This window comes from Coregonus lavaretus (genome assembly GCF_964263955.1).
Source record: "Coregonus lavaretus genome assembly, contig: HAP1_SCAFFOLD_4310, whole genome shotgun sequence".
NCBI lineage: Eukaryota > Metazoa > Chordata > Actinopteri > Salmoniformes > Salmonidae > Coregonus > Coregonus lavaretus.
The window spans coordinates 7,088-34,789 of record NW_028166176.1 but is presented as its reverse complement, the minus strand read 5'-3'; the positions used below and the strand labels follow the sequence as shown (position 1 = coordinate 34,789).

At 45.1% G+C, this 27,702-nt stretch overlaps 1 protein-coding gene across 2 annotated transcripts; it reads left to right on the top strand.

Moving 5' to 3' along the window:
• Positions 1-69: 69 nt before the first annotated feature.
• On the top strand, positions 70-27,123 carry slc2a2 (solute carrier family 2 member 2). 2 transcript variants are annotated; one of them, XM_084190206.1, is made up of 12 exons: positions 70-178; positions 5,974-6,069; positions 6,143-6,339; positions 6,487-6,611; positions 16,097-16,212; positions 16,493-16,655; positions 16,776-16,882; positions 18,918-18,998; positions 19,985-20,089; positions 20,326-20,427; positions 26,112-26,315; positions 26,447-27,123. In XM_084190206.1, exons 1-12 carry the CDS (start codon positions 77-79, stop codon positions 26,678-26,680), a joined length of 1,632 nt encoding a protein of 543 aa, XP_084046332.1. In that variant the 5' UTR covers positions 70-76; the 3' UTR covers positions 26,681-27,123. The 2 variants fall into 2 exon arrangements, with proteins under 2 accessions (XP_084046332.1, XP_084046333.1); XM_084190207.1 differs by having other exon boundaries at positions 74-178; positions 5,977-6,069.
• Positions 27,124-27,702: the final 579 nt, after the last annotated feature.

The following is a 27,702-nucleotide window of genomic DNA, read 5'->3' as shown; positions in this document are numbered from 1 at the left end:
CTCCGGTCTGTCTTTCTATCCAGTGCTGTGTGTATGTGGAGATGAGTGCATGGACACAGCGTGATCCCAGCGATTGATGATTACCCTGGAAGTGTGTGTGTTTGCGTACGTGTGTGTGATCAGTTCATGTTGTTGGAGCTGGTGTCAAGACTCTGAACCCATCATGGAGTCGGGAAAGGTAAGATCTCTCTCCGTACACTTTTACACACTATCTCACACACACACATGCTCGTTTTGAGGTATCTAATCCATTTATTAAACAAACGTTGAAAGCCAAGCTGCTGGTTTTATAATGTAGTAAAATCTCTGACTGTTCAATCCTGACTGAACGATGCTCTGTAGCTACACACAAGGACAGGAGTGTGTGTGACAGGTGTGTGTGTGTGTGAAAGAGAGTGTGTGTGTGTGAGAGAGAGTGTGTGTGTGGGCATCGTTCGTCATGATTAAACCGAGGTAGGGAGGAGAGTACCATTGATTTGACAGTTCATTTGTTGATGGCATGACAGAGCTGGTTATATCAGTGATTCATCATATTTTACGTCTGTTTTTTATTTCTGAGAAAAGCACGTCTGTAAACAGGAACAGTAACAAGCAGTATGTATTTTATTCCATCATTGACAGACATTTATTAATTTTTTAGGGGGGTAGATCAGCTTTAATATTGCAGATACAGTGGGGAGAAAAAGTATTTAGTCAGCCACCAATTGTGCAAGTTCTCCCACTTAAAAAAATGAGAGAGGCCTGTAATTTTCATCATAGGTACACGTCAACTATGACAGACAAATTGAGAGAAAAAAAATCCAGAAAATCACATTGTAGGATTTTTTATGAATTTATTTGCAAATTATGGTGGAAAATAAGTATTTGGTCACCTACAAACAAGCAAGATTTCTGGCTCTCACAGACCTGTAACTTCTTCTTTAAGAGGCTCATCTGTCCTCCACTCGTTACCTGTATTAATGGCACCTGTTTGAACTTGTTATCAGTATAAAAGACACCTGTCCACAACCTCAAACAGTCACACTCCAAACTCCACTATGGCCAAGACCAAAGAGCTGTCAAAGGACACCAGAAACAAAATTGTAGACCTGCACCAGGCTGGGAAGACTGAATCTGCAATAGATAAGCAGCTTGGTTTGAAGAAATCAACTGTGGGAGCAATTATTAGGAAATGGAAGACATACAAGACCACTGATAATCTCCCTCGATCTGGGGCTCCACGCAAGATCTCACCCTGTGGGGTCAAAATGATCACAAGAACGGTGAGCAAAAATCCCAGAACCACACGGGGGGACCTAGTGAACGACCTGCAGAGAGCTGGGACCAAAGTAACAAAGCCTACCATCAGTAACACACTACGCCGCCAGGGACTCAAATCCTGCAGTGCGAGACGTGTCCCCCTGCTTAAGCCAGTACATGTCCAGGTCCGTCTGAAGTTTGCTAGAGTGCATTTGGATGATCCAGAAGAGGATTGGGAGAATGTATTATGGTCAGATGAAACCAAAATATAACTTTTTGGTAAAAACTCAACTCGTCGTGTTTGAAGGACAAAGAATGCTGAGTTGCATCCAAAGAACACCATACCTACTGTGAAGCATGGGGGTGGAAACATCATGCTTTGGGACTGTTTTTCTGCAAAGGGACCAGGACGACTGATCCGTGTAAAGGAAAGAATGAATGGGGCCATGTATCGTGAGATTTTGAGTGAAAACCTCCTTCCATCAGCAAGGGCATTGAAGATGAAACGTGGCTGGGTCTTTCAGCATGACAATGATCCCAAACACACCGCCCGGGCAACGAAGGAGTGGCTTCGTAAGAAGCATTTCAAGGTCCTGGAGTGGCCTAGCCAGTCTCCAGATCTCAACCCCATAGAAAATCTTTGGAGGGAGTTGAAAGTCTGTGATGCCCAGCGACAGCCCCAAAACATCACTGCTCTAGAGGAGATCTGCATGGAGGAATGGGCCAAAATACCAGCAACAGTGTGTGAAAACCTTGTGAAGACTTACAGAAAACGTTTGACCTGTGTCATTGCCAACAAAGGGTATATAACAATGTACTGAGAAACTTTTGTTATTGACCAAATACTTATTTTCCACCATAATTTGCAAATAGATTCATAAAAAATCCTACAATGTGATTTTCTGGAGATTTTTTTTTCTCATTTTGTCTGTCATAGTTGACGTGTACCTATGATGAAAATTACAGGCCTCTCTCATCTTTTTAAGTGGGAGAACTTGCACAATTGGTGGCTGACGAAATACTTTTTTCCCCCACTGTAGATTGTGGCTTCTGTCATTGTAACTCTGTGCATAATTTCCAATCCCCCATATATATATTTTTTGTAAATATGTACACTACCGTTCAAAAGTTTGTGGTCACTTAGAAATGTCCTTCTTTTCGAAAGAAAAGCATTTTCTTTGTCCATTAAAATAACATCAAATTTATCAGAAATACAGTGTAGACATTGTTAATGTTGTAAATGGCTATTGTAGCTGGAAACGGCTGATTTTTTTAATGGGATATCTACATAGGCGTACAGAGGCCCATTATCAGCAACCATCAGTCCTGTGTTCCAATGGCAATTATGTTAGCACAGCTGAAAACTGTTGTGCTGATTTAAAGAAGCAATAAAACTGGCCTTCATGAGACTAGTTGAGTATCTGGAGCATCAGCAATTGTGGGTTCGATTACAGGCTCAAAATGGCCAGAAACAACTTTCTTCGGAAACTCGTCAGTCTATTCTTGTTCTGAGAAATGAAGGCTATTCCATGCGAGTTTCAGAAGAAAGTTATTTGTTTCTGGCCATTTTGAGCCTGTAATCGAACCCACTTTTGCTGATGCTCCAGATACTCAACTAGTCTCAAGAAGGCCAGTTTTATTGCTTCTTTAATCAGCGCAACAGTTTTCAGCTGTGCTAACATAATTGCAAAATGGTTTTCTAATGATCAATTATCCTTTTAAAATGATAAACTTGGATTAGCAAACACAACGTGCTATTGGAACACAGGACTGATGGTTGCTGATAATGGGCCTCTGTACGCCTATGTAGATATTCCATTAAAAATCAGCCGTTTCCAGCTACATTTACAACATTAACAATGTCTACACTGTATTTCTGATCAATTTGATGTTATTTTAATGGACAAAAAAAATGCTTTTCTTTGGAAAACAAGGACATTTCTAAGTGACCCCAAACCTTTGAACGGTAGTGTATTTTATTTTAAATATATATACATATTTTTTCCTTCTTTATTATTTTCCCCTAAACCTACCACCCCTTCCCTAATTGGAGTAAACTAATGGACAAAAATACTTAGGCTTCCACTTCCAGTTTATACATACTACATACATTTCACGGACAGTATATTTTACATTAGTTATCTTTTGTTTGATTTTAGTCCCAGCCTTCAGCTACCCTCAACCCCTACAATCTATCTCTGAAGACCATCCAGTTTTGATTTTAGCTGCCATATATTTTTCCACTGTGTGATGTTTCACAAAAGTTCTGAACCTTTCTATTCTCATAGTTTCTACAGATTGTAAATTAAAGATAAAAACCTTTGCTAAGAGTATTATTATATTATTTATCAACTGACTATGACTTATCAAATCACTTAGTAGTGCTATTTACAGAGTAAGCTCCAAGTAAATGTTGCAATTTTTTAGCCATTCCTGAACCTGCGACCAAAAACAAGCTACATATGGGCAGTACAAAAACAAGTGAGTTAAGGATTCTGTCTCTTCGTAGCAAAATCTGCAGAGCTGGGATTGTTGTCTCCTCCATATACAGTGGGGGAAAAAAGTATTTAGTCAGCCACCAATTGTGCAAGTTCTCCCACTTAAAAAGATGAGAGAGGCCTGTAATTTTCATCATAGGTACACGTCAACTATGACAGACAAAATGAGAAAAAAAATCCAGAAAATTACATTGTAGGATTTTTTATGAATTTATTTGCAAATTATGGTGGAAAATAAGTATTTGGTCAATAACAAAAGTTTCTCAATACTTTGTTATATACCCTTTGTTGGCAATGACACAGGTCAAACGTTTTCTGTAAGTCTTCACAAGGTTTTCACACACTGTTGCTGGTATTTTGGCCCATTCCTCCATGCAGATCTCCTCTAGAGCAGTGATGTTTTGGGGCTGTCGCTGGGCAACACAGACTTTCAACTCCCTCCAAAGAGTTGAGATCTGGAGACTGGCTAGGCCACTCCAGGACCTTGAAATGCTTCTTACGAAGCCACTCCTTCGTTGCCCGGGCGGTGTGTTTGGGATCATTGTCATGCTGAAAGACCCAGCCACGTTTCATCTTCAATGCCCTTGCTGATGGAAGGAGGTTTTCACTCAAAATCTCACGATACATGGCCCCATTCATTCTTTCCTTTACACGGATCAGTCGTCCTGGTCCCTTTGCAGAAAAACAGCCCCAAAGCATGATGTTTCCACCCCCATGCTTCACAGTAGGTATGGTGTTCTTTGGATGCAACTCAGCATTCTTTGTCCTTCAAACACGACGAGTTGAGTTTTTACCAAAAAGTTATATTTTGGTTTCATCTGACCATATGACATTCTCCCAATCCTCTTCTGGATCATCCAAATGCACTCTAGCAAACTTCAGACGGGCCTGGACATGTACTGGCTTAAGCAGGGGGACACGTCTTGCACTGCAGGATTTGAGTCCCTGGCGGCGTAGTGTGTTACTGATGGTAGGCTTTGTTACTTTGGTCCCAGCTCTCTGCAGGTCATTCACTAGGTCCCCCCGTGTGGTTCTGGGATTTTTGCTCACCATTCTTGTGATCATTTTGACCCCACGGGGTGAGATCTTGCGTGGAGCCCCAGATCGAGGGAGATTATCAGTGGTCTTGTATGTCTTCCATTTCCTAATAATTGCTCCAACAGTTGATTTCTTCAAACCAAGCTGCTTACCTATTGCAGATTCAGTCTTACCCAGCCTGGTGCAGGTCTACAATTTTGTTTTTGGTGTCCTTTGACAGCTCTTTGGTCTTGGCCATAGTGGAGTTTGGAGTGTGACTGTTTGAGGTTGTGGACAGGTGTCTTTTATACTGATAACAAGTTCAAACAGGTGCCATTAATACAGGTAACGAGTGGAGGACAGAGGAGCCTCTTAAAGAAGAAGTTACAGGTCTGTGAGAGCCAGAAATCTTGCTTGTTTGTAGGTGACCAAATACTTATTTTCCACCATAATTTGCAAATAAATTCATAAAAAATCCTACAATGTGATTTTCTAGAAAAGAAATTCTCAATTTGTCTGTCATAGTTGGCGTGTACCTATGATGAAAATTACAGGCCTCTCTCATCTTTTTAAGTGGGAGAACTTGCACAATTGGTGGCTGACTAAATACTTTTTTCCCCCACTGTATATATATAACATTCTATTGGTTACAATAATTTTCTATAATAATTTAAATGGAAAAACTGGGACGATTGGAATCCGGCGTCGTTTTGTGTATCAGTTCATAGACCATGTGCCATGGAATCGGTACATCAAAAATCTCCTCCCAACTATTTTGCAACCTGTATGGCGTTGTGGTCAACGTTTTGGTCCTCAAGTAAAACTGATATATTTTTTATTTTTGACAGTTTCTTTTGCCAATTTTGGTCTTTAATGCAGGGCAAACAAACAAGTTCCCTACCTTCTCCCGTTTCCACTTGCCTCCTCCATTTTTGCAGTAATGCTGCAATCAGTTGGTTGTAATTTTGGACAGAGCAGAAATGTCCATATATTTTTGTTAACTGCATGTGTGACACACCTAATTGAACTAGTCAACTAAATATCAATCCCTTGATTAGTTTAATCAGGAAACAGTAACACTGAGTAATGTGAAGAAGTTTTGTTGCTCTGTTATTAACAGTATTTTACAGCAAATGGGACAGCATGGTGCATACAACTGTTTCCCTGCACACTAGGTCAGAGCATTACAGGCACCTTTTAATATCTCTGTGTCCTACAGCAGCTGACAGGCACTCTAGCCCTAGCAGTGTTTTCTGCAGTCTTGGGTTCTCTACAGTATGGATACAGCCTGGGAGTCATCAATGCACCACAGAAGGTACACCCACACTGTTTATTATAGTAATGAGTAAACAACTAGTAGTATTATAAACTTTTACTTTGTTTCCTAGGTGATTGAGCAGCATTATGGGCGGTCCCTGGGAGTGCTCCCTGAGGAGCGTCTCCTATCAGAGAATGATACAGAGACAAGGAAGCAGGAAGTGCATCCGTCTGTGGTCATGTATTGGTCTCTGTCTGTGTCAATCTTCTCCATCGGGGGTGTGGTGTCGTCCTTCCTGGTGGGCTTCATTGGAGACCTGAGAGGAAGGTGTGTGTGAGCGTCCTTACCTCCCTCTTCATCTATCTGTCTCAAGATGAAACTGAATGCGCTTGTGTGACTGTGTTTGAACTCGGGTCGTCTGTATGCCACAAGACTGTGTTAGCCACTGAGCTAATGCCTATGCTGTCTGTGCAGGGTGAAGGGCATGTTGATGGTGAATGTGTTAGCAGTAATAGCAGGTCTATTGATGGGGATGGCTAAGATGTGGAAACCTCACATCCTGGTCATCGCTGGACGCTGTGTCATGGGATTCTACTGTGGTGAGTAATCAATAAATGAAGTCACACACTACAACAGGAAATAAGTATTTGGCCCAGCTCTGTCCACTACATCCTGATCACTACAAGTGTGAACAAGGCTGGTACTGACTCTCTCTTCTCTCTCTCTCTCTCTCAATTCAATTTCAATTTCAATTTCAATTTAAGGGCTTTATTGGCATGGGAAATGTATGTTAACATTGCCAAAGCAAGTGAAGTAGATAGTAAACAAAAGTGAAATAAACAATCAATATTAACAGTAAACATTATACTCAGAAGTTCCAAAAGAATAAAGACATTTCAAATGTAATATTATGTATATATACAGTGTTGTAGCAATGTGCAAATAGTTAAAGTAGAAATGGGAAAATAAATAAACATAAATATGGGTTGTATTCACAATGGCGTTTGTTCTTCACTGGTTGCCCTTTTCTTGTGGCAACAGGTCACAAATATTGCTGCTGTGATGGCACACTGTGGTTTTTCACCCAGTAGATAAGGGAGTTTATCAAAATTGGGTTTGTTTTCGAATTCTTTGTGGATCTCTGTAATCTGAGGGAAATATGTGTCTCTAATATGGTCATACATTTAGCAGGAGGTTAGGAAGTGCAGCTCAGTTTCCACCTCATTTTGTGGGCAGTGTGCACATAGCCTGTCTTCTCTTGAGAGACAGGCCTGCCTACGGCGGCCTTTCTCAATAGCAAGGCTATGCCCACTGAGTCTGTACATAATCAATCAATCAATTTTATTTTATATAGCCCTTCGTACATCAGCTAATATCTCGAAGTGCTGTACAGAAACCCAGCCTAAAACCCCAAACAGCTAGTAATGCAGGTGTAGAAGCACGGTGGCTAGGAAAAACTCCCTAGAAAGGCCAAAACCTAGGAAGAAACCTAGAGAGGAACCAGGCTATGAGGGGTGGCCAGTCCTCTTCTGGCTGTGCCGGGTGGAGGTTATAACAGAACCATGCCAAGATGTTCAAAAATTTTCATAAGTGACAAGCATGGTCAAATAATAATCAGGAATAAATCTCAGTTGGCTTTTCATAGCCGATCATTAAGAGTTGAAAACAGCAGGTCTGGGACAGGTAGGGGTTCCATAACCGCAGGCAGAACAGTTGAAACTGGAATAGCAGCAAGGCCAGGCGGACTGGGGACAGCAAGGAGTCACCACGGCCGGTAGTCCCGACGTATGGTCCTAGGGCTCAGGTCTCTCAGTTGGCTTTTCATAGCCGATCATTAAGAGTTGAAAACAGCAGGTCTGGGACAGGTAGGGGTTTCGTAACCGCAGGCAGAACAGTTGAAACTGGAATAGCAGCAAGGCCAGGCGGACTGGGGACAGCAAGGTGTCAGCATGCCCGGTAGTCCTGACGTATGGTCCTAGGGCTCAGGTTCTCAGAGAGAAAGAGAGAACGAGAGAATTAGAGAGAGCATACTTAAATTCACACAGGACACTGGATAAGACAGGAGAAGTACTCCAGGTATAACCAACTAACCCCAGCCCCCCGACACATAAACTACTGCAGCATAAATACTGGAGGCTGAGACAGGAGCGGTCCGGAGACACTGTGGCCCCATCCGAAGAAACCCCCGGACAGGGCCAAACAGGAAGGATATAACCCCACCCACTCTGCCAAAGCACAGCCCCCGCACCACTAGAGGGATATCCTCAACCACCAACTTACAATCCTGAGACAAGGCCGAGTATAGCCCACAGAGGTCTCCACCACAGCACAAACCAAGGGGGGGCGCCAACCCAGACAGGAAGATCACGTCAGTAACTCAACCCACTCAAGTGACGCACCCCTCCTAGGGACGGCATGAAAGAGCACCAGCAAGCCAGTGACTCAGCCCCTGTAACAGGGTTAGAGGCAGAGAACCCCAGTGGAGAGAGGGGAACCGGCCTGGCAGAGACAGCAAGGGCTGTTCGTTGCTCCAGAGCCTTTCCGTTCACCTTCACACTCCTGGGCCAGACTACACTCAATCATATGACCTACTGAAGAGATAAGTCTTCAGTAAAGACTTAAAGGTTGAGACCGAGTCTGCGTCTCTCACATGGGTAGGCAGACTGTTCCATACAAATGGAGATCTATAGGAGAAAGCCCTGCCTCCCGCTGTTTGCTTAGAAATTCTAGGGACAATTAGGAGGCCTGCGTCTTGTGACCGTAGCGTACGTATTGGTATGTACGGCAGGACCAACTCGGAAAGATAGGTAGGAGCAAGCCCATGTAACGCTTTATAGGTTAACAGTAAAACCTTGAAATCAGCCCTTGCCTTAACAGGAAGCCAGTGTAGGGAAGCTAGCACTGGAGTAATATGATCAAATTTCTTGGTTCTAGTCAGGATTCTAGCAGCCGTATTTAGCACTAACTGAAGTTTATTTAGTGCTTTATCCGGGTAGCCGGAAAGTAGAGCATTGCAGTAGTCTAACCTAGAAGTAACAAATGCATGGATTAATTTTTCTGCATCATTTTTGGACAGAAAATTTCTGATTTTTGCAATGTTACGTAGATGGAAAAAAGCTGTCCTTGAAACAGTCTTGATATGTTTGTCAAAAGAGAGATCAGGGTCAAGAGTAACGCCGAGGTCCTTCACAGTTTTATTTGAGACGACTTTACAACCATCAAGATGAATTGTCAGATTTAACAGAAGATCTCTTTGTTTCTTGGGACCTAGAACAAGCATCTCTGTTTTGTCCGAGTTTAAAAGTAGAAAGTTTTCAGCCATCCACTTCCTTATGTCTGAAACACAGGCTTCTAGCGAGGGCAATTTTGGGGCTTCACCATGTTTCATTGAGATGTACAGCTGTGTGTCATCCGCATAGCAGTGAAAGTTAACATTATGTTTTCGAATAACATCCCCAAGAGGTAAAATATATAGTGAAAACAATAGTGGTCCTAAAACGGAACCTTGAGGAACACCGAAATGTACAGTTGATTTGTCGGAGGACAGACCATTCACAGAGACAAACTGATATCTTTCCGACAGGTAAGATCTAAACCAGGCCAGAACTTGTCCGTGTAGACCAATTTGGGTTTCCAGTCTCTCCAAAAGAATGTGGTGATCGATGGTGTCAAAGGCAGCACTAAGGTCTAGTAGCACGAGGACAGATGCAGAGCCTCGGTCTGACGCCATTAAAAGGTCATTTACCACCTTCACAAGTGCAGTCTCAGTGCTATGATGGGGTCTAAAACCAGACTGAAGCATTTCGTATACATTGTTTGTCTTCAGAAAGGCAGTGAGTTGCTGCGCAACAGCTTTTTCTAAAATTTTTGAGAGGAATGGAAGATTCGATATAGGCCGATAGTTTTTTATATTTTCCGGGTCAAGGTTTGGCTTTTTCAAGAGAGGCTTTATCACTGCCACTTTTAGTGAGTTTGGTACACATCCGGTGGATAGAGAGCTGTTTATTATGTTCAACATAGGAGGGCCAAGCACAGGAAGCAGCTCCTTCAGCAGTTTAGTAGGAATAGGATCCAGTATGCAGCTTGAAGGTTTAGAGGCCATGATTATTTTCATCATTGTGTCAAGAGATATAGTACTAAAACACTTAAGTGTCTCTCCCGATCCCAGGCCCTCGCAGAGCTGTGCAGATCCAGGACAGCTAAGCCCTGGAGGAATACGCAGATTCAAAGAGGAGTCCGTAATTTGCTTTCTAATGGTCATGATCTTTTCCTCAAAGAAGTTCATGAATTTATTACTGCTGAAGTGAAAGCCATCCTCTCTTGGGGAATGCTGCTTTTTAGTTAGCTTTGCAACAGTATCAAAAAGAAATTTTGGATTGTTCTTATTTTCCTCGATTAAGTTGGAAAAGTAGGATGATCGAGCAGCAGTGAGGGCTCTTCGGTACTGCACGGTACTGTCTTTCCAAGCTAGTCGGAAGACTTCCAGTTTGGTGTGGCGCCATTTCCGTTCCAATTTCCTGGAAGCTTGCTTCAAAGCTCGGGTATTTTCTGTATACCAGGGAGCTAGTTTCTTATGACAAATGTTTTTCGTTTTTAGGGGTGCAACTGCATCTAGGGTATTGCGCAAGGTTAAATTGAGTTCCTCAGTTAAGTGGTTAACTGATTTTTGTCCTCTGACGTCCTTGGGTAGGCAGAAGGAGTCTGGAAGGGCATCAAGGAATTTTTGTGTTGTCTGAGAATTTATAGCACGACTTTTGATGCTCCTTGGTTGGGGTCTGAGCAGATTATTTGTTGCGATTGCAAACGTAATAAAATGGTGGTCCGATAGTCCAGGATTTTGTGGAAAAACATTAAGATCTACAACATTTATTCCATGGGACAAAACTAGGTCCAGAGTATGACTGTGGCAGTGAGTAGGTCCAGAGACATGTTGGACAAAACCCACTGAGTCGATGATGGCTCCGAAAGACTTTTGGAGTGGGTCTGTGGACTTCTCCATGTGAATATTAAAATCACCAAAAATTAGAATATGATCTGCTATGACTACAAGGTCTGATAGGAATTCAGGAAACTCAGAGAGGAACGCTGTATATGGCCCAGGAGGCCTGTAAACAGTAGCTATAAAAAGTGATTGAGTAGGCTGCATAGATTTCATGACTAGAAGCTCAAAAGACGAAAACGCCATTTTTTTTTTTGTAAATTGAAATTTGCTATCGTAAATGTTAGCAACACCTCCGCCTTTGCGGGATGCACGGGGAATATGGTCACTAGTGTAACCAGGAGGTGAGGCCTCATTTAACACAGCAAATTCATCAGGCTTAAGCCATGTTTCAGTCAGGCCAATCACATCAAGATTATGATCAGTGATTAGTTCATTGACTATGACTGCCTTTGAAGTGAGGGATCTAACATTAAGTAACCCTATTTTGAGATGTGAGGTATCACGATCTCTTTCAATAATGGCAGGAATGGAGGAGGTCTTTATCCTAATAAGATTGCTAAGGCGAACACCGCCATGTTTAGTTTTGCCCAACCTAGGTCGAGGCACAGACACAGTCTCAATGGGTATGGCTGAGCTGACTACACTGACTATGCTATTGGCAGACTCCACTAAGCTGGCAGGTTGGCTAACAGCCTGCTGCCTGGCCTGCACCCTATTTCACTGTGGGGCTAGAGGAGTTAGAGCCCTATCTATGTTGGTAGATAAGATGAGAGCACCCCTCCAGCTAGGATGGAGTCCGTCACTCCTCAGCAGGTCAGGCTTGGTCCTGTTTGTGGGTGAGTCCCAGAAAGAGGGCCAATTATCTACAAATTCTATCTTTTGGGAGGGGCAGAAAACAGTTTTCAACCAGCGATTGAGTGCTGAGACTCTGCTGTAGAGCTCGTCACTCCCCCTAACTGGGAGGGGGCCAGAGACAATTACTCGATGCCGACACATCTTTCTAGCTGATTTACACGCTGAAGCTATGTTGCACTTGGTGACCTCTGACTGTTTCATCCTAACATCGTTGGTGCCGACGTGGATAACAATATCTCTATACTCTCTACACTCGCCAGTTTTAGCTTTAGCCAGCACCATCTTTAGATTAGCCTTAACGTCGGTAGCCCTGCCCCCTGGTAAACAGTGTATGATCGCTGGGTGATTCGTTTTAAGTCTAATACTGCGGGTAATGGAGTCGCCAATGACTAGGGTTTTCAATTTGTCAGAGCTAATGGTGGGAGCCTTCGGCGTCTCAGACCCCGTAACGGGAGGAGTAGAGACAAGAGAAGACTCAGACTCAGACTCCGACTCGCTACATAATGGGGAAAACCGGTTGAAAGTTTCTGTCGGCTGAATGAGCGACACCGGTTGAGCATTCCGACAGTATTTCCCTCCAGAAGCCATGAGAAAGTTGTCCGGCTGCGGGGACTGTGCGGGGGGATTTATACTAACGTTACTATCTGTACTTACTGGTGGCACAGACGCTGTTTCTTCCTTTCCTACACTGAAATTACCCTTGCCTAACGATTGCGTCTGAAGCTGGGCTTGTAGCACAGCTATTCTCGCCGTAAGGCGATCGTTCTCCTGTATATTATGAGTACAGCGACTGCAATTAGAAGACATCATGTTAATGTTACTACTTAGCTTCGGCTGTTGAAGATGTTGACGAACCATGTCCAGATAAAGCGTCCGGAGTGAAAAAGTTGAATGAGGGAAAAAAGTTGCGATGGAAAAAAGAAAAATAAAGTAAAGTTGGCAGCAAAAACGCACAGGAAAATGACTCTTCTGTCTCGGGACATTCACTCCTTGGAGGAGAGCGCGCTTTTTCCCAGAAAAAAGTCAAAGCTTTCCTTAAGTTTGGGTCAGTCACAGTGGTCAGGTATTCAGCCAAATAGCATTCTAGTTTGCGCTGTTTTTATGTTAATTATTTCCAATGTGTCAAGTAATTCTCTCTTTGTTTTCTCATGATTTGGTTGGGTCTAATTGTGTTGTTGTTGTTGTTGTCCTGGGGCTCTGTGGGGTCTGTTTGTGTTTGTGAACAGAGCCCCAGGACCAGCTTACTTAGGGGACTCTTCTCCAAGTTCATCTCTTTGTAGGTGATGGCTTTGTTATGGAAGGTTTGGGAATCGCTTCATTTTAAATGGTTATAGAAATTAACGGCTCTTTTCTGGATTTTGATAATTAGCGGGTATCGGCCTAATTCTGCTCTGCATGCATTATTTGGTGTTTTTCGTTGTACACAGAGGATATCTTTGCAGAATTCTGCATGCAGAGTCTCAATTTGGTGTTTGTCCCATTTTGTGAATTTTGGGTTGGTGAGCGGACCCCAGGCCTCACAACCATAAAGGGCAATGGGTTCTATAACTGATTCAAGTATTTTTAGCCAGATCCTAATTGGTATGTCAAATTTTATGTTCCTTTTGATGGCATAGAAGGCCCTTCTTGCCTTGTCTCTCAGATCGTTCACAGCTTTGTGGAAGTTACCTGTGTTGCTCTGATGTTTAGGCAGAGGTATGTATAGTTTTTTTGTGTGCTCTAGGCAACGGTGTCTAGATGGAATTTGTATTTGTGGTCCTGGCAACTGGACCTTTTTTGGAACACCATTATTTTTGTCTTACTGAGATTTACTGTCAGGGCCTAGGTCTGACAGAATCTGTGCAGAAGATCTAGGTGCTGCTGTAGGCCCTCCTTGGTTGGTAACAGAAGCACCAGATCATCATCAAACAGTAGACATTTGACTTCAGATTCTAGTAGGGTGAGGCCGGGTGCTGCAGACTGTTCTAGTGCCCTCGCCAATTCGTTGATATATATGTTGAAGAGGGTGGGGCTTAAAATGTGTGTGTTTTTTGCCAATTTTAACCGCACACTTGTTGTTTGTGTACATGGATTTTATAATGTCGTATGTTTTTCCCCCAACCCCACTTTCCATCAATTTGTATAGCAGACCCTCATGCCAAATTGAGTCAAAAGCTTTTTTTTAAATCAACAAAGCATGAGAAGACTTTGCCTTTGTTTTGGTTTGTTTGTTTGTCAATTAGGATGTGCAGGGTGAATATGTGGTCTGTCGTACGGTAATTTGGTAAAAAGCCAATTTGACAATTGCTCAGTACATTGTTTTCACTGAGGAAATGAACTAGTCTGCTGTTAATGATAATCCAGAGGATTTTCCCAAGGTTGCTGTTGACGCATATCCCACGGTAGTTATTGGGGTCAAATTTGTCTCCACTTTTGTGGATTGGGGTGATCAGTCCTTGGTTCCAAATATTGGGGAATATGCCAGAGCTAAGGATGATGTTAAAGAGTTTAAGTATAGCCAATTGGAATTTGTGGTCTGTATATTTTATCATTTCATTGAGTATACCATCAACACCACAGGCCTTTTTGGGTTGGAGAGTTTGTATTTTGTCCTGTAGTTCATTCAATGTAATTGGAGAATCCAGTGGGTTCTGGTAGTCTTTAATAGTTGATTCTAAGATTTGCATTTGATCATGTATATTTTTTTGCTGTTTGTTCTTTGTTATAGGGCCAAAAAGATTGGGGAAGTGGTTTACCCATACATCTCCGTTTTGGATAGATAGCTCTTCGTGTTGTTGTTTGTTTAGTGTTTTCCAATTTTCCCAGAAGTGGTTAGAGTCTATGGATTCTTCAATTACATTGAGCTGATTTCTGACATGCTGTTCCTTCTTTTTCCGTAGTGTATTTCTGTATTGTTTTAGTGATTCACCATAGTGGAGGCGTAGGCTCAGGTTTTCTGGGTCTCTATGTTTTTGGTTGGATAGGTTTCTCAATTTCTTTCTTAGGTTTTTGCATTCTTCATCAAACCATTTGTCACTGTTGTTACTTTTCTTCGGTTTTCTGTTAGAGATTTTTAGATATGATAGGGATGCTGAGAGGTCAAATATACTGTTTAGGTTTTCTACTGCCAAGTTTACACCTTCACTATTACAGTGGAATGTTTTGTCCAGGAAGTTGTCTAAAAGGGATTTAATTTGTTGTTGCCTAATTGTTTTTTGATAGGTTTCGACACTACTTTCCTTCCATCTATAGCATTTCTTAATATTATTCAGTTCCTTTGGCTTTGATGCCTCATTATTGAGTATTGCTCTGTTCAAGTAGACTGTGATTTTGCTGTGGTCTGATAGGGGTGTCAGTGGGCTGACTGTGAACGCTCTGAGAGACTCTGGGTTGAGGTCAGTGATAAAGTAGTCTACCGTACTACTGCCAAGAGATGAGCTATAGGTGTACCTACCATAGGAGTCCCCTCGAAGCCTACCATTGACTATGTACATACCCAGTGTGCGACAGAGCTGCAGGAGTTGTGACCCGTTTTTGTTGGTTATGTTGTTGTAGTTGTGCCTAGGGGGGGATTTGGGGGAGGGAATGCTGTCACCTCCAGGTAGGTGTTTGTCCCCCTGTGTGCTGAGGGTGTCAGGTTCTTGTCCAGTTCTGGCATTTAGGTCGCCACAGACTATGTCCCTGGGTCTGGAAATGATTGATTTCCCCCTCCAGGATGGAGAAGCTGTCTTCATTAAAGTATGGGGATTATAGTGGGGGGATATAGGTAGCACACAGGAGGATATTTTACTCTGTTGAGATCATTTCCTTTTGAATTTCTAGCCAAATGTAAAATGTTCCTGTTTTGATTAATTTAATAGAGTGAGTTAGGTCTGCTCTATACCAAATTAGCATACCCCCTGAGTCCCTTCCCTCTTTCACACCTGGTAGTTTGGTGGATGGGACTACCAGCTCTCTGTAACCTAGAGGGCAACCAGTGGGTCCGTCTCCTCTATACCATCTATTTCCGATTTATTTGGTGAAGTCCAGGTTCCTGCTCTTTAGGCCAAAGGCAGATGACCTCAGGCCTTGGATATTCCAGGATGAAATAGTGAAGGCTTTGGGTTCCATAAAGTGTCTCTCTTTCTTTCTTTCTTTCTTTCTTTCTTTCTTTCTTTCTTTCTTTCTTTCTTTCTTTCTTTCTTTCTTTCTTTCTCGCTCTCTCTCTCTCTCTCTCTCTCTCTCTCTCTCTCTCTCTCTCTCTCTCTCTCTCTCTCTCTCTCTCTCTCTCTCTCTCTCTCTCTCTCTCTCTCTCTCTCCCCTTCTCAGGTCTGTCCTCAGGGTTAGTTCCTATGTATATAGGGGAGATAGCTCCAATGGCCTACAGAGGAGCTCTGGGAACCTTACATCAACTGGCTATTGTTACTGGTATACTACTGAGTCAGGTAAGACCACACACACACACACACACCTATGTGTCTGTCCCTAATCTCTGTCCCCCTGTCACTGTCTGTGTCCATCCCTAATCTCTGTCCCCCTGTCTCTCTCTGTGTCCGTCCCTAATCTCCATCCCCCTGTCACTGTCTGTGTCCATCCCTTATCTCGGTCCCCCTGTCACTGTCCGTCCTTAATCTGTCCCCCTGTCTCTCTCTGTGTCCGTCCCTAATCTCCATCCCCCTGTCACTGTCTGTGTCCGTCCCTCATCTCTGTCCCCCTGTCCCCCAGGTGCTAGGTCTAGAGTTCCTCCTGGGTAATGACTACTACTGGCCGGTGCTGCTGGGTCTGTCTGGAGCTCCTGCTGTGTTACAGTCTCTACTACTGCCACTGTGTCCTGAGAGTCCCAGATACCTCTACATCAAGAGAGGCATGGTGGAGGAGGCCAAGAAGAGTACGTACTGTAGAAATATCAGCTCTCTCTTAGAAAATATATATGATCTGAATAAGAATAACCTGAATAAATAATAATTGAATAAAAATACACACATGCTGTATGTGCGTGCATTTGTAGGTCTGCGTCGTCTGAAGGGAGAGTATGACCCATCGGCTGATCTGGAGGAGATGAGGAGGGAGAAGGAGGAGGTGGAGAAGGAGGCGCAAGTCTCTATCGCCGTCCTGGTACGTTCAATATCTCCTCTACTGAACATCTGGTGTATAGCTGTCTAATCATGTTGGTCTGGTCCTGTATTAATAATGTGATATGTGTCTGTAGTCCTGTATTAATAATGTGATATGTATCTGTAGTCCTGTATTAATAATGTGATATCTGTCTGTAGTCCTGTATTAATAATGAAATATGTCTGTAGTCCTGTATTAATAATGAAATGTGTCTGTAGTCCTGCATTAATAATGTGATATGTGTCTGTGGTCCTGTATTAATAATGTGATATGTGTCTGTGGTCCAGTATTAATAATGAAATATATCTGTAGTCCTGTAGTCCTGTATTAATAATGAAATATGTCTGTAGGCCTGTATTAATAACGTGATATGTGTCTGTAGTCCTGTATTAATAATGAAATATATCTGTAGTCCTGTAGTCCTGTATTAATAATGTGATATGTCTGTATACCTGTATTAATAATGTGACATGTGTCTGTAGTCCTGTATTAATAATGTGATATGTATCTGTAGTCCTGTATTAATAATGTGATATGTGTCTGTAGTCCTGTATTAATAATGTGATATGTATCTGTAGTCCTGTATTAATAATGTGATGTGTGTCTGTGGTCCTGTATTAATGCTGTAATATGCCTGTAGTCCTGTATTAATAATGTGATATGTGTATGTGGTCCTGTATTAATGCTGTAATATGCCTGTAGTCCTGTATTAATAATGTGATATGTGTCTGCAGACCTGTATTATTGCTGTAATATGCCTGTAGTCCTGTATTAATAATGTGATTTGTGTCTGCAGACCTGTATTAATGCTGTAATATGCCTGTAGTCCTGTATTAATAATGTGATATGTGTATGTGGTCCTGTATTAATGCTGTAATATGCCTGTAGTCCTGTATTAATAATGTGATATGTGTCTGCAGACCTGTATTAATGATGTGATATGTCTGTGGTCCTGTATTAATAATGAGATATGTGTCTGCAGACCTGTATTAATGCTGTGATATGTCTGTAGTCCTGTATTAATAATGTGATATGTGTCTGCAGACCTGTATTAATGCTGTAATATGCCTGTAGTCCTGTATTAATAATGTGATATGTGTCTGCAGACCTGTATTAATGGTGTGATATGCCTGTAGTCCTGTATTAATAATGTGATATGTGTCTGCAGACCTGTATTAATGCTGTGATATGTCTGTAGTCCTGTATTAATAATGTGATATGTGTCTGCAGACCTGTATTAATGCTGTGATATGCCTGTTGTCCTATATTAATGCTGTGATATGGCTGTAGTCCTGTATTAATAATGTGATATGTGTCTGCAGACCTGTATTAATGCTGTAATAGGCCTGTAGTCCTGTATTAATAATGTGATATGTGTCTGCAGACCTGTATTAATGCTGTAATATGGCTGTAGTCCTGTATTAATAATGTGATATGTGTCTGCAGACCTGTATTAATGCTGTGATATGTCTGTAGTCCTGTATTAATAATGTGATATGTGTCTGCAGACCTGTATTAATGCTGTGATATGTCTGTAGTCCTGTATTAATAATGTGATATGTGTCTGCAGACCTGTATTAATGCTGTGATATGCCTGTGGTCCTATATTAATGCTGTGATATGTCTGTAGTCCTGTATTAATAATGTGATATGTGTCTGCAGACCTGTATTAATGCTGTAATATGCCTGTAGTCCTGTATTAATAATGTGTCTGCAGACCTGTATTAATGCTGTAATATGGCTGTAGTCCTGTATTAATAATGTGATATGTGTCTGCAGACCTGTATTAATGCTGTAATATGCCTGTAGTCCTGTATTAATAATGTGATATGTGTCTGCAGACCTGTATTAATGCTGTGATATGCCTGTAGTCCTGTATTAATAATGTGATATGTGTATGTGGTCCTGTATTAATGCTGTAATATGCCTGTAGTCCTGTATTAATAATGTGATATGTGTCTGCAGTCCTGTATTAATGCTGTGATATGTCTGCAGACCTGTATTAATGCTGTGATGTGTGTCTGTGGTCTTCTAGGTGCGGTCGTCTCTCTACAGGCAGCAGCTGTTTGTAGCCCTGATGATGCATCTCTCACAACAACTGTCTGGAATCAACGCTGTGAGTTACTGAGAGAGAGGGAACAACTGTCTGGAATCAACGCTGTGAGTTACTGAGAGAAAGGGGGAGAGAGGGAACAACTGTCTGGAATCAACGCTGTGAGTTACTGAGAGAGAGGGGGAGAGAGGGAACAACTGTCTGGAATCAACACTGTGAGTTACTGAGAGAGAGGGGGAGAGAGGGAACAACTATCTGGAATCAACACTGTGAGTTACTGAGAGAGAGGGGGAGAGAGGGAACAACTGTCTGGAATCAACACTGTGAGTTACTGAGAGAGAGGGGGAGAGAGGGAACAACTATCTGGAATCAATGCTGTGAGTTACTGAGAGAGAGGGGGAGAGAGGGAACAACTGTCTGGAATCAACACTGTGAGTTACTGAGAGAGAGGGAACAACTGTCTGGAATCAACGCTGTGAGTTACTGAGAGAGAGGGGGAGAGAGGGAACAACTGTCTGGAATCAACACTGTGAGTTACTGAGAGAGGGGGAGAGAGGGAACAACTGTCTGGAATCAACGCTGTGAGTTACTGAGAGAGAGGGAACAACTGTCTGGAATCAACGCTGTGAGTTACTGAGAGAGAGGGGGAGAGAGGGAACAACTGTCTGGAATCAACACTGTGAGTTACTGAGAGAGAGGGGGAGAGAGGGAACAACTATCTGGAATCAATGCTGTGAGTTACTGAGAGAGAGGGGGAGAGAGGGAACAACTATCTGGAATCAACGCTGTGAGTTACTGAGAGAGAGGGGCAGAGAGGGAACAACTGTCTGAGAGAGAGAATACAGGAAGAAAAGAGAGGGATTGTGAATGAGTGAGAGAGTGAAGTGTGTGTGTGTTGAGTCACCAGTGAGTGTATTGAATCTTTGTATATTGTTTTATATTGTTGTATATTGTTTTATATCGTTTTAACAGCATGGATGAGTCAGATTGAGGTTTTTATGACTCTGCTTTACTGGATGGAAACATAATGTTTGTTTTTATCTCTTTAGATCTTTTATTACTCAACAGCCATCTTTGAGAGAGCAGGAGTCACCCAGCCTGTCTATGCAACCATTGGAGTAGGAGTTATCAATACCGTCTTTACTATGGTGTCGGTACGGAAAGACACACACACACACGCACACACACACACACACACACACACACACACACACACACACACACACACACACACACACAGACACACAGACACACACACACACACACACACATTGACACACACGCACGCACACGCACACACACACACACACACATAGACAAACCATTTGTAGGTCAGTGATGCAAACAGTCATACTGTTTAAGTGAACTAAAATGTGTGTGTGTGTTGCAGGTGGCCCTAGTGGACAGGGCCGGCCGACGGACATTGACTCTGATTGGTTTAGGAGGGATGTGTATCTGTGCCGTCGCCATGACAGTCGGCCTCGTCTACCTGGTATGACCAATCAAAATGAATTGTCTCTATCTCTCTACCAATAGGGTTTCAGTATTTGAGAGTTACATTTCCTGTCTGTATATGACTGTTTCCTATGTTTGTTAACCATCTCTTGTTCCTCCAGAGTAAAATAATTTGTATTTATTTATTTTATTTAACCTTTATTTAACTAGGCAAGTCAGTTAAGAACACATTCTTATTTACAATGACGGCCTACTAAAAGGCAAAAGGCCTCCTGCGGGGACGGGGGCTGGGATAAAAAAAATATATATAGGACAAAACACACATCACGACAAGAGACACCACAACACTACATAAAGAGAGACCTAAGACAACAACATAGTATGGCAGCAACACATGACAACACAGCATGGTAGCAAAACCACATGACAACAGCATGGTAGCAACACAACATGGCAGCAGCACAACATGATAGCAGTACAAAACATGGTAGAAACATAATTGGGCACAGACAACAGCACAAAGGTAAGAAGGTAGAGACAACAATACATCACGCAATGCAGCCACAACTGTCAGTAAGAGTGTCCATGATTGAGTCTTTGAATAAAGAGAGGGAGATAAAACTGTCCAGTTTGAGTGTTTTTTGCAGCTCGTTCCAGTCGCTAGCTGCACCGAACTGGAAAGAGGAGCGACCCGGGGATGTGTGCGCTTTGGGGACCTTTAACAGAATGTGACTGGCAGAACGGGTGTTGAATGTGGTGGATGAGGGCTGCAGTAGGTATCTCAGATAGGGGGGAGTGAGGCCTAAGAGGGTGTTATAAATAAGCATCAACCAGTGGGTCTTGCGACGGGTATACAGAGATGACCAGTTTACAGAGGAGTATAGAGTGCAGTGATGTGTCCTATAAGGAGCATTGGTGGCAAATTTGGTGGCCGAATGGTAAAAAACATCTAGCCGCTCGAGAGCACTCTTTGCAACGGTTGGTGTGAGGTGTGACCCAGGTGCGGTGCAGGTTAGACAGTAGGCGGTAGGCAGAGATGATGAAACAAGGAACTTTACTGATGGTCCCGAAGTCAGGATACAAAATTACGGACTTTACACAAAAAAGAAAGGCGGAGCAAAGAAGACTCCAAAAAACAGGCAGACAACCAAAAATATGAAATACTCACTATGACTGAAATAATAACTAAACAGGGAGAACACTTCTCACGTACCTGTCCATACGTCCCGCGATCAGACACTGATTAGTACTGCTTGGCATAGTGAAACTAGCAGGGAATAAATACACAGGTGAATCAGATAGACACAGGTGACACCAATAGGAAGACACCTAGTGGGTCGCTCCGGAACTGCGACCCCCTCCTGTAACAGTGCCCCCCTCCCCCAGACGAACTGCCCCAGCCGTTCACCTCTGTTGTTATCAGCCCTGGGTCCAGAATGTCCCTCCTGTGCACCCAGGAATTGGAGACCCCTCCCCATCCGCCGGCAGTCCAGGATCCGGTCCACAGTAAAAGCCAGCTGCCCTCCGACGAGGCGCAGTGGGGGGAACAGGACGAGGAGGGGGAGCCAGGGGACAGGTGGTGACTGACTTGAGGAGGGACACATGGAATGTGGGATGAAACCTTCATGGTGGGGGGAAGTTGCAGGCGGTAGGCCACTGGGTTGACTCGCCGGACCACTCTGAATGGCCAGACGAACTGGGGGGACAGCTTCCTGGACTCCACGCGGAGGGGAAGATCCTGCGTGGAGAGCCACACCCTCTGTCCCGGGCGATGCCTGCGGTTGGCCTGGAGTTGAGACCTGACCGAGGCTCGCTTAAGTGCCGTCCGTACCTGCCTCCAGGTGCGGCGACAGTGACTGATGTGGGCCTGGACCGACGGGACCGCCGCCTCCTCCTCTTGCTCGGGGAATGGGGGGGTTGGTACCCGTATTGGCACTGGAAGGGGGACAGGCCGGTGGATGAGCAGAGAAGGGTGTTGTGGGCGTACTCTGCCCACGCCAGTCGTTGACTCCACGTAGCTGGGTTGCTGGAGGCGTAGCACCTCAGCACCACTTCCAGATCCTGGTTGACGCGCTCCATCTGCCCATTCAACTGGGGATGGAAGCCGGAAGACAAGCTGACGGAGGCGCCGAGGCAGGTGGCGAACACCTTCAAGAACCTGGAGGTGAACTGAGGGCCACGATCCGACACCACATCTTGGGGAAGGCCATGGACCCGGAAAACGTGCTGCACCACCAACTTAGCCGTCTCCCGGTGGAAATGAAATCCAACGAGATGTGGAACCAGGGGCACTTGGGCATAGGCGGGGGTCGGAGCAGCCCTGCCACGGGCTGACGTGAGCGCGCACACCGGGCTAGCAGCCACGAAGGCGCGCGTATCCCCATCAGCAGATGGCCAAGAACCTCCTATGCAGGAACTCCAACGTCCTGGCGCCCCATGGATGGCTGGTGAGGTCAGACGCGAGCGCCCACTGAAGCAGTCGCGAGCGCGCAGCCTTGGGTACGTACATCCTCCCCGATGGACCTCCTCCCGGATCGGCTGCTCTGACCAGCCTATCGATTCCCCACAAAACTGGGGCAGCAATCAGGGCATTGGGGACATTTACATTTTACATTTTAGTCATTTAGCAGACACTCTTATCCAGAGCGACTTAGAGTTAGTGAGTGCATACATTTTTCATACTGGCCCCCAGCGTTGCAAACGCCATGCTCTACCAACTGAGCTACACGGGGGGGCAATGGGGTCGTCCCTCTCCACCAGGTCCACGGGGTCGAACTGCCGGGAGAGCGCATTAGGCTTGGTGTTCTTCAACCCCGGACGGTATGAGATGGTGAACCGGAACCTGGTGAAGAACAACGCCCACCTGGCCTGGCGCGAGTTGAGCCTCTTGGCTCCCTGACTGTAGGCTAAGTTCTTGTGGTCAGTCCATATGACAAATGGATGGGCGGCCCCCTCTAGCCAATGTCTCCACTCCCCCAGGGCGAGATTGACCGCTAGCAGCTCATGGTTCCCCACGTCGTAATTCCGCTCCGCAGGGAACAGCCGACAGGAGAAAAATGCGCAGGGGTGAGTCTTACGGTCCGAGAAGGAACTGCTGAAACAGGATTGCTCCCACCGCAACGTCTGAAGTATCCACCTCCACAATGAACGGCAGGGACGGATCAGGATGCCCGAGGACCGGGGCCGATGTAAAACGGCACTTCAGCACATCAAATGTGTTCCCCACTTCCGGGATCCAGGCGAAGGGGAGTGGCTAGGGAGCTAAAATTGCGAATGAACCGCCTATAAAAATGTTCACTCATGTCCTTCGAAAATATGAGGATATCATCCAAATACACGAAGATGCTGTAGTCGAGGAGGTCCCGGAGCACGTCATTGACCAACGCCTGGAACATCGCAGGCACGTTGACTAGACCAAACGGCATGACTTGGTACTCGTAATGCCCACTGGGTGTGTTAAACGCCGTCTTCCACTCGTCCCCCTTCCGAATCCTCACCAGGTTGTAGGCATTACGTAAGTCCAGCTTGGTGAAGACCCGGGCTCCCTGCAACGACTCGAATGCCGTCGTCATCAGGGGGAGTGGGTAGCGGTTCTTAACCGTGATGTCGTTGAGCGCCCGGTAATCAATGCACGGCCGCTGTCCACCTTCCTTTTTCCCCACGAAGAAGAAGCCTGCACCCGCTTGTGAGGTAGAGGGACGGATGTGACCCTCGACGAGTGCCTCGTTGATATACTCCCTCATGGCCAGTGTCTCCAGCCGGGACAAGTAAAACAATCGCCCTCGTGTGGGCATGGCGCCCGGCAGGAGATCGATAGCACAGTCGTATGGCCTATGAGGAGGTAGGCCCTTGGCATGCCTCTTACTAAACACCTCCCCCAGATCCCAAAACTCCCAGGAAATGCCTGCCAGGTCTGTGCTGGTGACGGAGTCTGTAGCCGCCATCCTCCCAGTGGCAACCACCGCTAGGGCGGTAGGCAGTTCGGAATGCGGGACCTGGGGAAGACGTGAGGACTGGTAGGTGGTCTGGGACAGTAGTTTGGGCTGATGAGTGGTCGGTGGAGACCGGAACAGGACGGGGGCGGTGCCTCCCTTCAGGATGAGCCGCCCCGTGGACCAGTCTATCCGGGGTTTGTGGGTGACCAGCCAGGGGAGCCCGAGGACGAGGGGACACGCCAGAGAGTCCACAATGAAAAACTGACATCCTCCCATAGCCCCCCCGCGTCCATCCGGTTTCTCTCAGCCCCAGAATCCACCAGTGCATGCACCCGACGCGCAGCGCGGGCCCACTGAACCCTGACAGGGAGAAAAGTCTGGGAGTCTCTGGAGTTGAGGTTTCGGTTCCGGCTTGCTAGCACCCCTCCCGATACTAGCGAGCCCTCCCATTTCCCGGCTTCTCCGGGCATGAGTCGCAGTGGTGACCTGCCTGGCCGCAGTACAGGCAACGTCCCTGGCGCAGACGCCTCTGCCTTTCCATCCTGGACAGGCGCATCGTACCCAGCTGCATAGCCTCCTCCTGAGGCGTCTCCTCCCTGAATCGGTAGAAAGCCTCTGGGCTGATAGGGGGACGCGGAGGCGCGCCTTGCGTCATGCCTCTCTCGTGCGCCCTCTTACGACGCCGATTGTCTACCCGCACCGAGAGGTCGATGAGGCCGTCCAGTCACTCAGGCAGCTCCCTGAAGGAGAGTTCGTCCTTCATCCCCTCTGATAGCCCCTTAGCGTAAAGGACGACCAGGGCGGCCTCCTCCCATCCTGCCTCTCGAGCCCAGGTCAGGAACTCCATGGAGTAGTCCGCCACCGAACAGTCAACCTGCCGACAGGCCGTGAGCTGCCTCCCGGCCTCGTGCCCCGACACCACCCGAGAGGTGTCGAACACCTTGCGTAGCTCCCGGGTGAATAGGTAGGAATCGGAGCACGCCGGAGTTTGGCTCTCCCACTCCGTAATCTAGCATGGGTAGGATGGTTCATCTGAATCAGGGTTAGTTTGTCAGCTGGGGTGAAAGAGGAGCGATTACGATAGAGGAAACCAAGTCTAGATTTAACCTTAGCATGCAGCTTTGATATGTGCTGAGAGAAGGACAGTGTACCATCTAGTCATACTCCCTAGTACTAAGCTCTAAACCCTCAGAGGTAGTAATCACACCGGTGGGGAAGGGGGTATTCTTCTTACCAAACCACATTACCTTTGCTTTGGAGGTGTTCAGAACAAGGTTAAGGGCAGAGAAACCTTGTTGGATACTAAGAAAGACTTTGTTGTAGAGTGTTCAACACATAATCCGGGGAGGGGCCAGCTGAGTATATGACTGTATCATCTGCATATAAATGGATGAGAGAGCTTCCTACTGCCTGAGCTATGTTGTTGATGTAAATTGAGAAGAGCGTGGGGCCTAGGATTGAGCCTTGGGGTACTCCCTTGGTGACAGGCAGTCTGAGACAGCAGATGTTTTGACTTTATACACTTTACTCTTTGAGAGAGGTAGTTGGCAAACCAGGCCAAAGACCCCTCAGAGACACCAATACTCCTTAGCCGGCCCACAAGAATGGAATGGTCTACCGTATCAAAAGCATTGGCCAAGTCAATTAAAATAGCAGCACAACATTGCTTAGAATCAAGGGCAATGGTGACATCATTTAGGACCTACAAGGTTGCAGTGACACATCCATAACCTGAGCAGAAACCAGATTGCATACCAGAGGTATTCTCTTCTCCTCTCCTCCCCAGAGTGTCTACTCCTGGATGTCCTACGTCAGCATGTCGGCCATCTTCCTGTTTGTGTGTTTCTTTGAGATCGGCCCTGGTCCCATCCCCTGGTTCATCGTGGCTGAGTTATTCAGTCAGGGCCCCAGGCCTGCTGCTATAGCTCTGGCTGGCTGCACCAACTGGACCAGCAACTTCATCATAGGCATGACCTTCCCTTACATAGAGGTAAGATGCATGGGCGGACGGACAGACGGACTGCGGGACGGACAGACAGATCGACAGACCCATTAACTTACCCTCCATCTCTCTCTCTCTCTCTCTCTCTCTTTCCCTCTACCCTCCACCTCTCCCGCCAGGCTCTGTGTGGTAGCTATGTGTTCGTCCTGTTTGCGGTGCTGTTGTTTGGCTTCACTGTGTTCACCTACCTGCGTGTGCCGGAGACCAAAGGGAAGACATTTAAGGAGATAGCAGCTGTGTTCCAGAAGGGAAGGAAACAGACACCAGGAACCAAGAAGACTGGAACTGGTACTGGAACTGGTACTGGTACTTCCACCGAGCTGGAGCAGCTCAAATCAGACTCCCACGCCTGACACTCTCATTAGTCCAGGGGGATCCAACACTGTTCCAGCCCTGCACTAACATATCTTAATAGCTTAATCTGGTGTCTTACTGCAGGGCTGGCATAATTAGCTGTGTGACAGAATGTAAATGATGAAAGTCCTAAATCATATTGCCATCTATATAGTCGTTTACTTCCATGAACAACTCCTGACATGACTATCTTTACATATCTCATACACAGGGCCCAGAGTTTTTCCTGCTCAGGATAAAACAGCCAGAAAAACTCCTGTCTCTACTGTATCATGCATGTACAGTACAATAGTGAGAAAGACAGTAGATGGTTTTGTTTCTAGAGGCTACATTGTCCTGTTATTTACCATGTTCAATGTGTTTCTGACTGAATGTATTTACACAAGTTGAATGTCAACAAATGGGACTTTAGGATGACTATTAATAAATGACTACAAAGATAGTGCAATGAAGACTGGAATGACACACACACAAGCATGCACACACACATGTATGCATTCTCTGTCTCTGTCTTTGTTCTCTCTGTCTCTGTCTCTGTCTCTTTGTCTCTCTCTCTCTTTGTCTCTCTCTCTTTGTCTCTCTCTCTCTGTCTCTGTCTCTCTCTCTATCTCTTTGTCTCTGTCTCTGTCTCTCTCTATATCTGTCTCTGTCTCTGTCTCTGTCTCTGTCTCTCTCTCTCTCTCTGTCTTTGTTCTCTCTCTCTGTCTCTGTCTCTGTCTCGTTGTCTCTCTCTCTTTGTCTCTCTCTCTCTGTCGCTGTCTCTCTCTATATATCTTTGTTTCTCTGTCTCTGTCTCTGTCTCTGTCTCTGTCTCTCTCTCTCTCTCTCTCTCTCTCTCTCTCTCTCTCTCTCTCTCTCTCCTGCCAGATGGCTGTTAATGTTAAACCCAGAGGAAATTAATTGCAAACACTTTTATCAACAGACTCAGACAGACACACACACACACACACACTCACACACACACACACACACACATACACATACACACACACACAAAGCAAACCCCACCAGAGCAGAATTA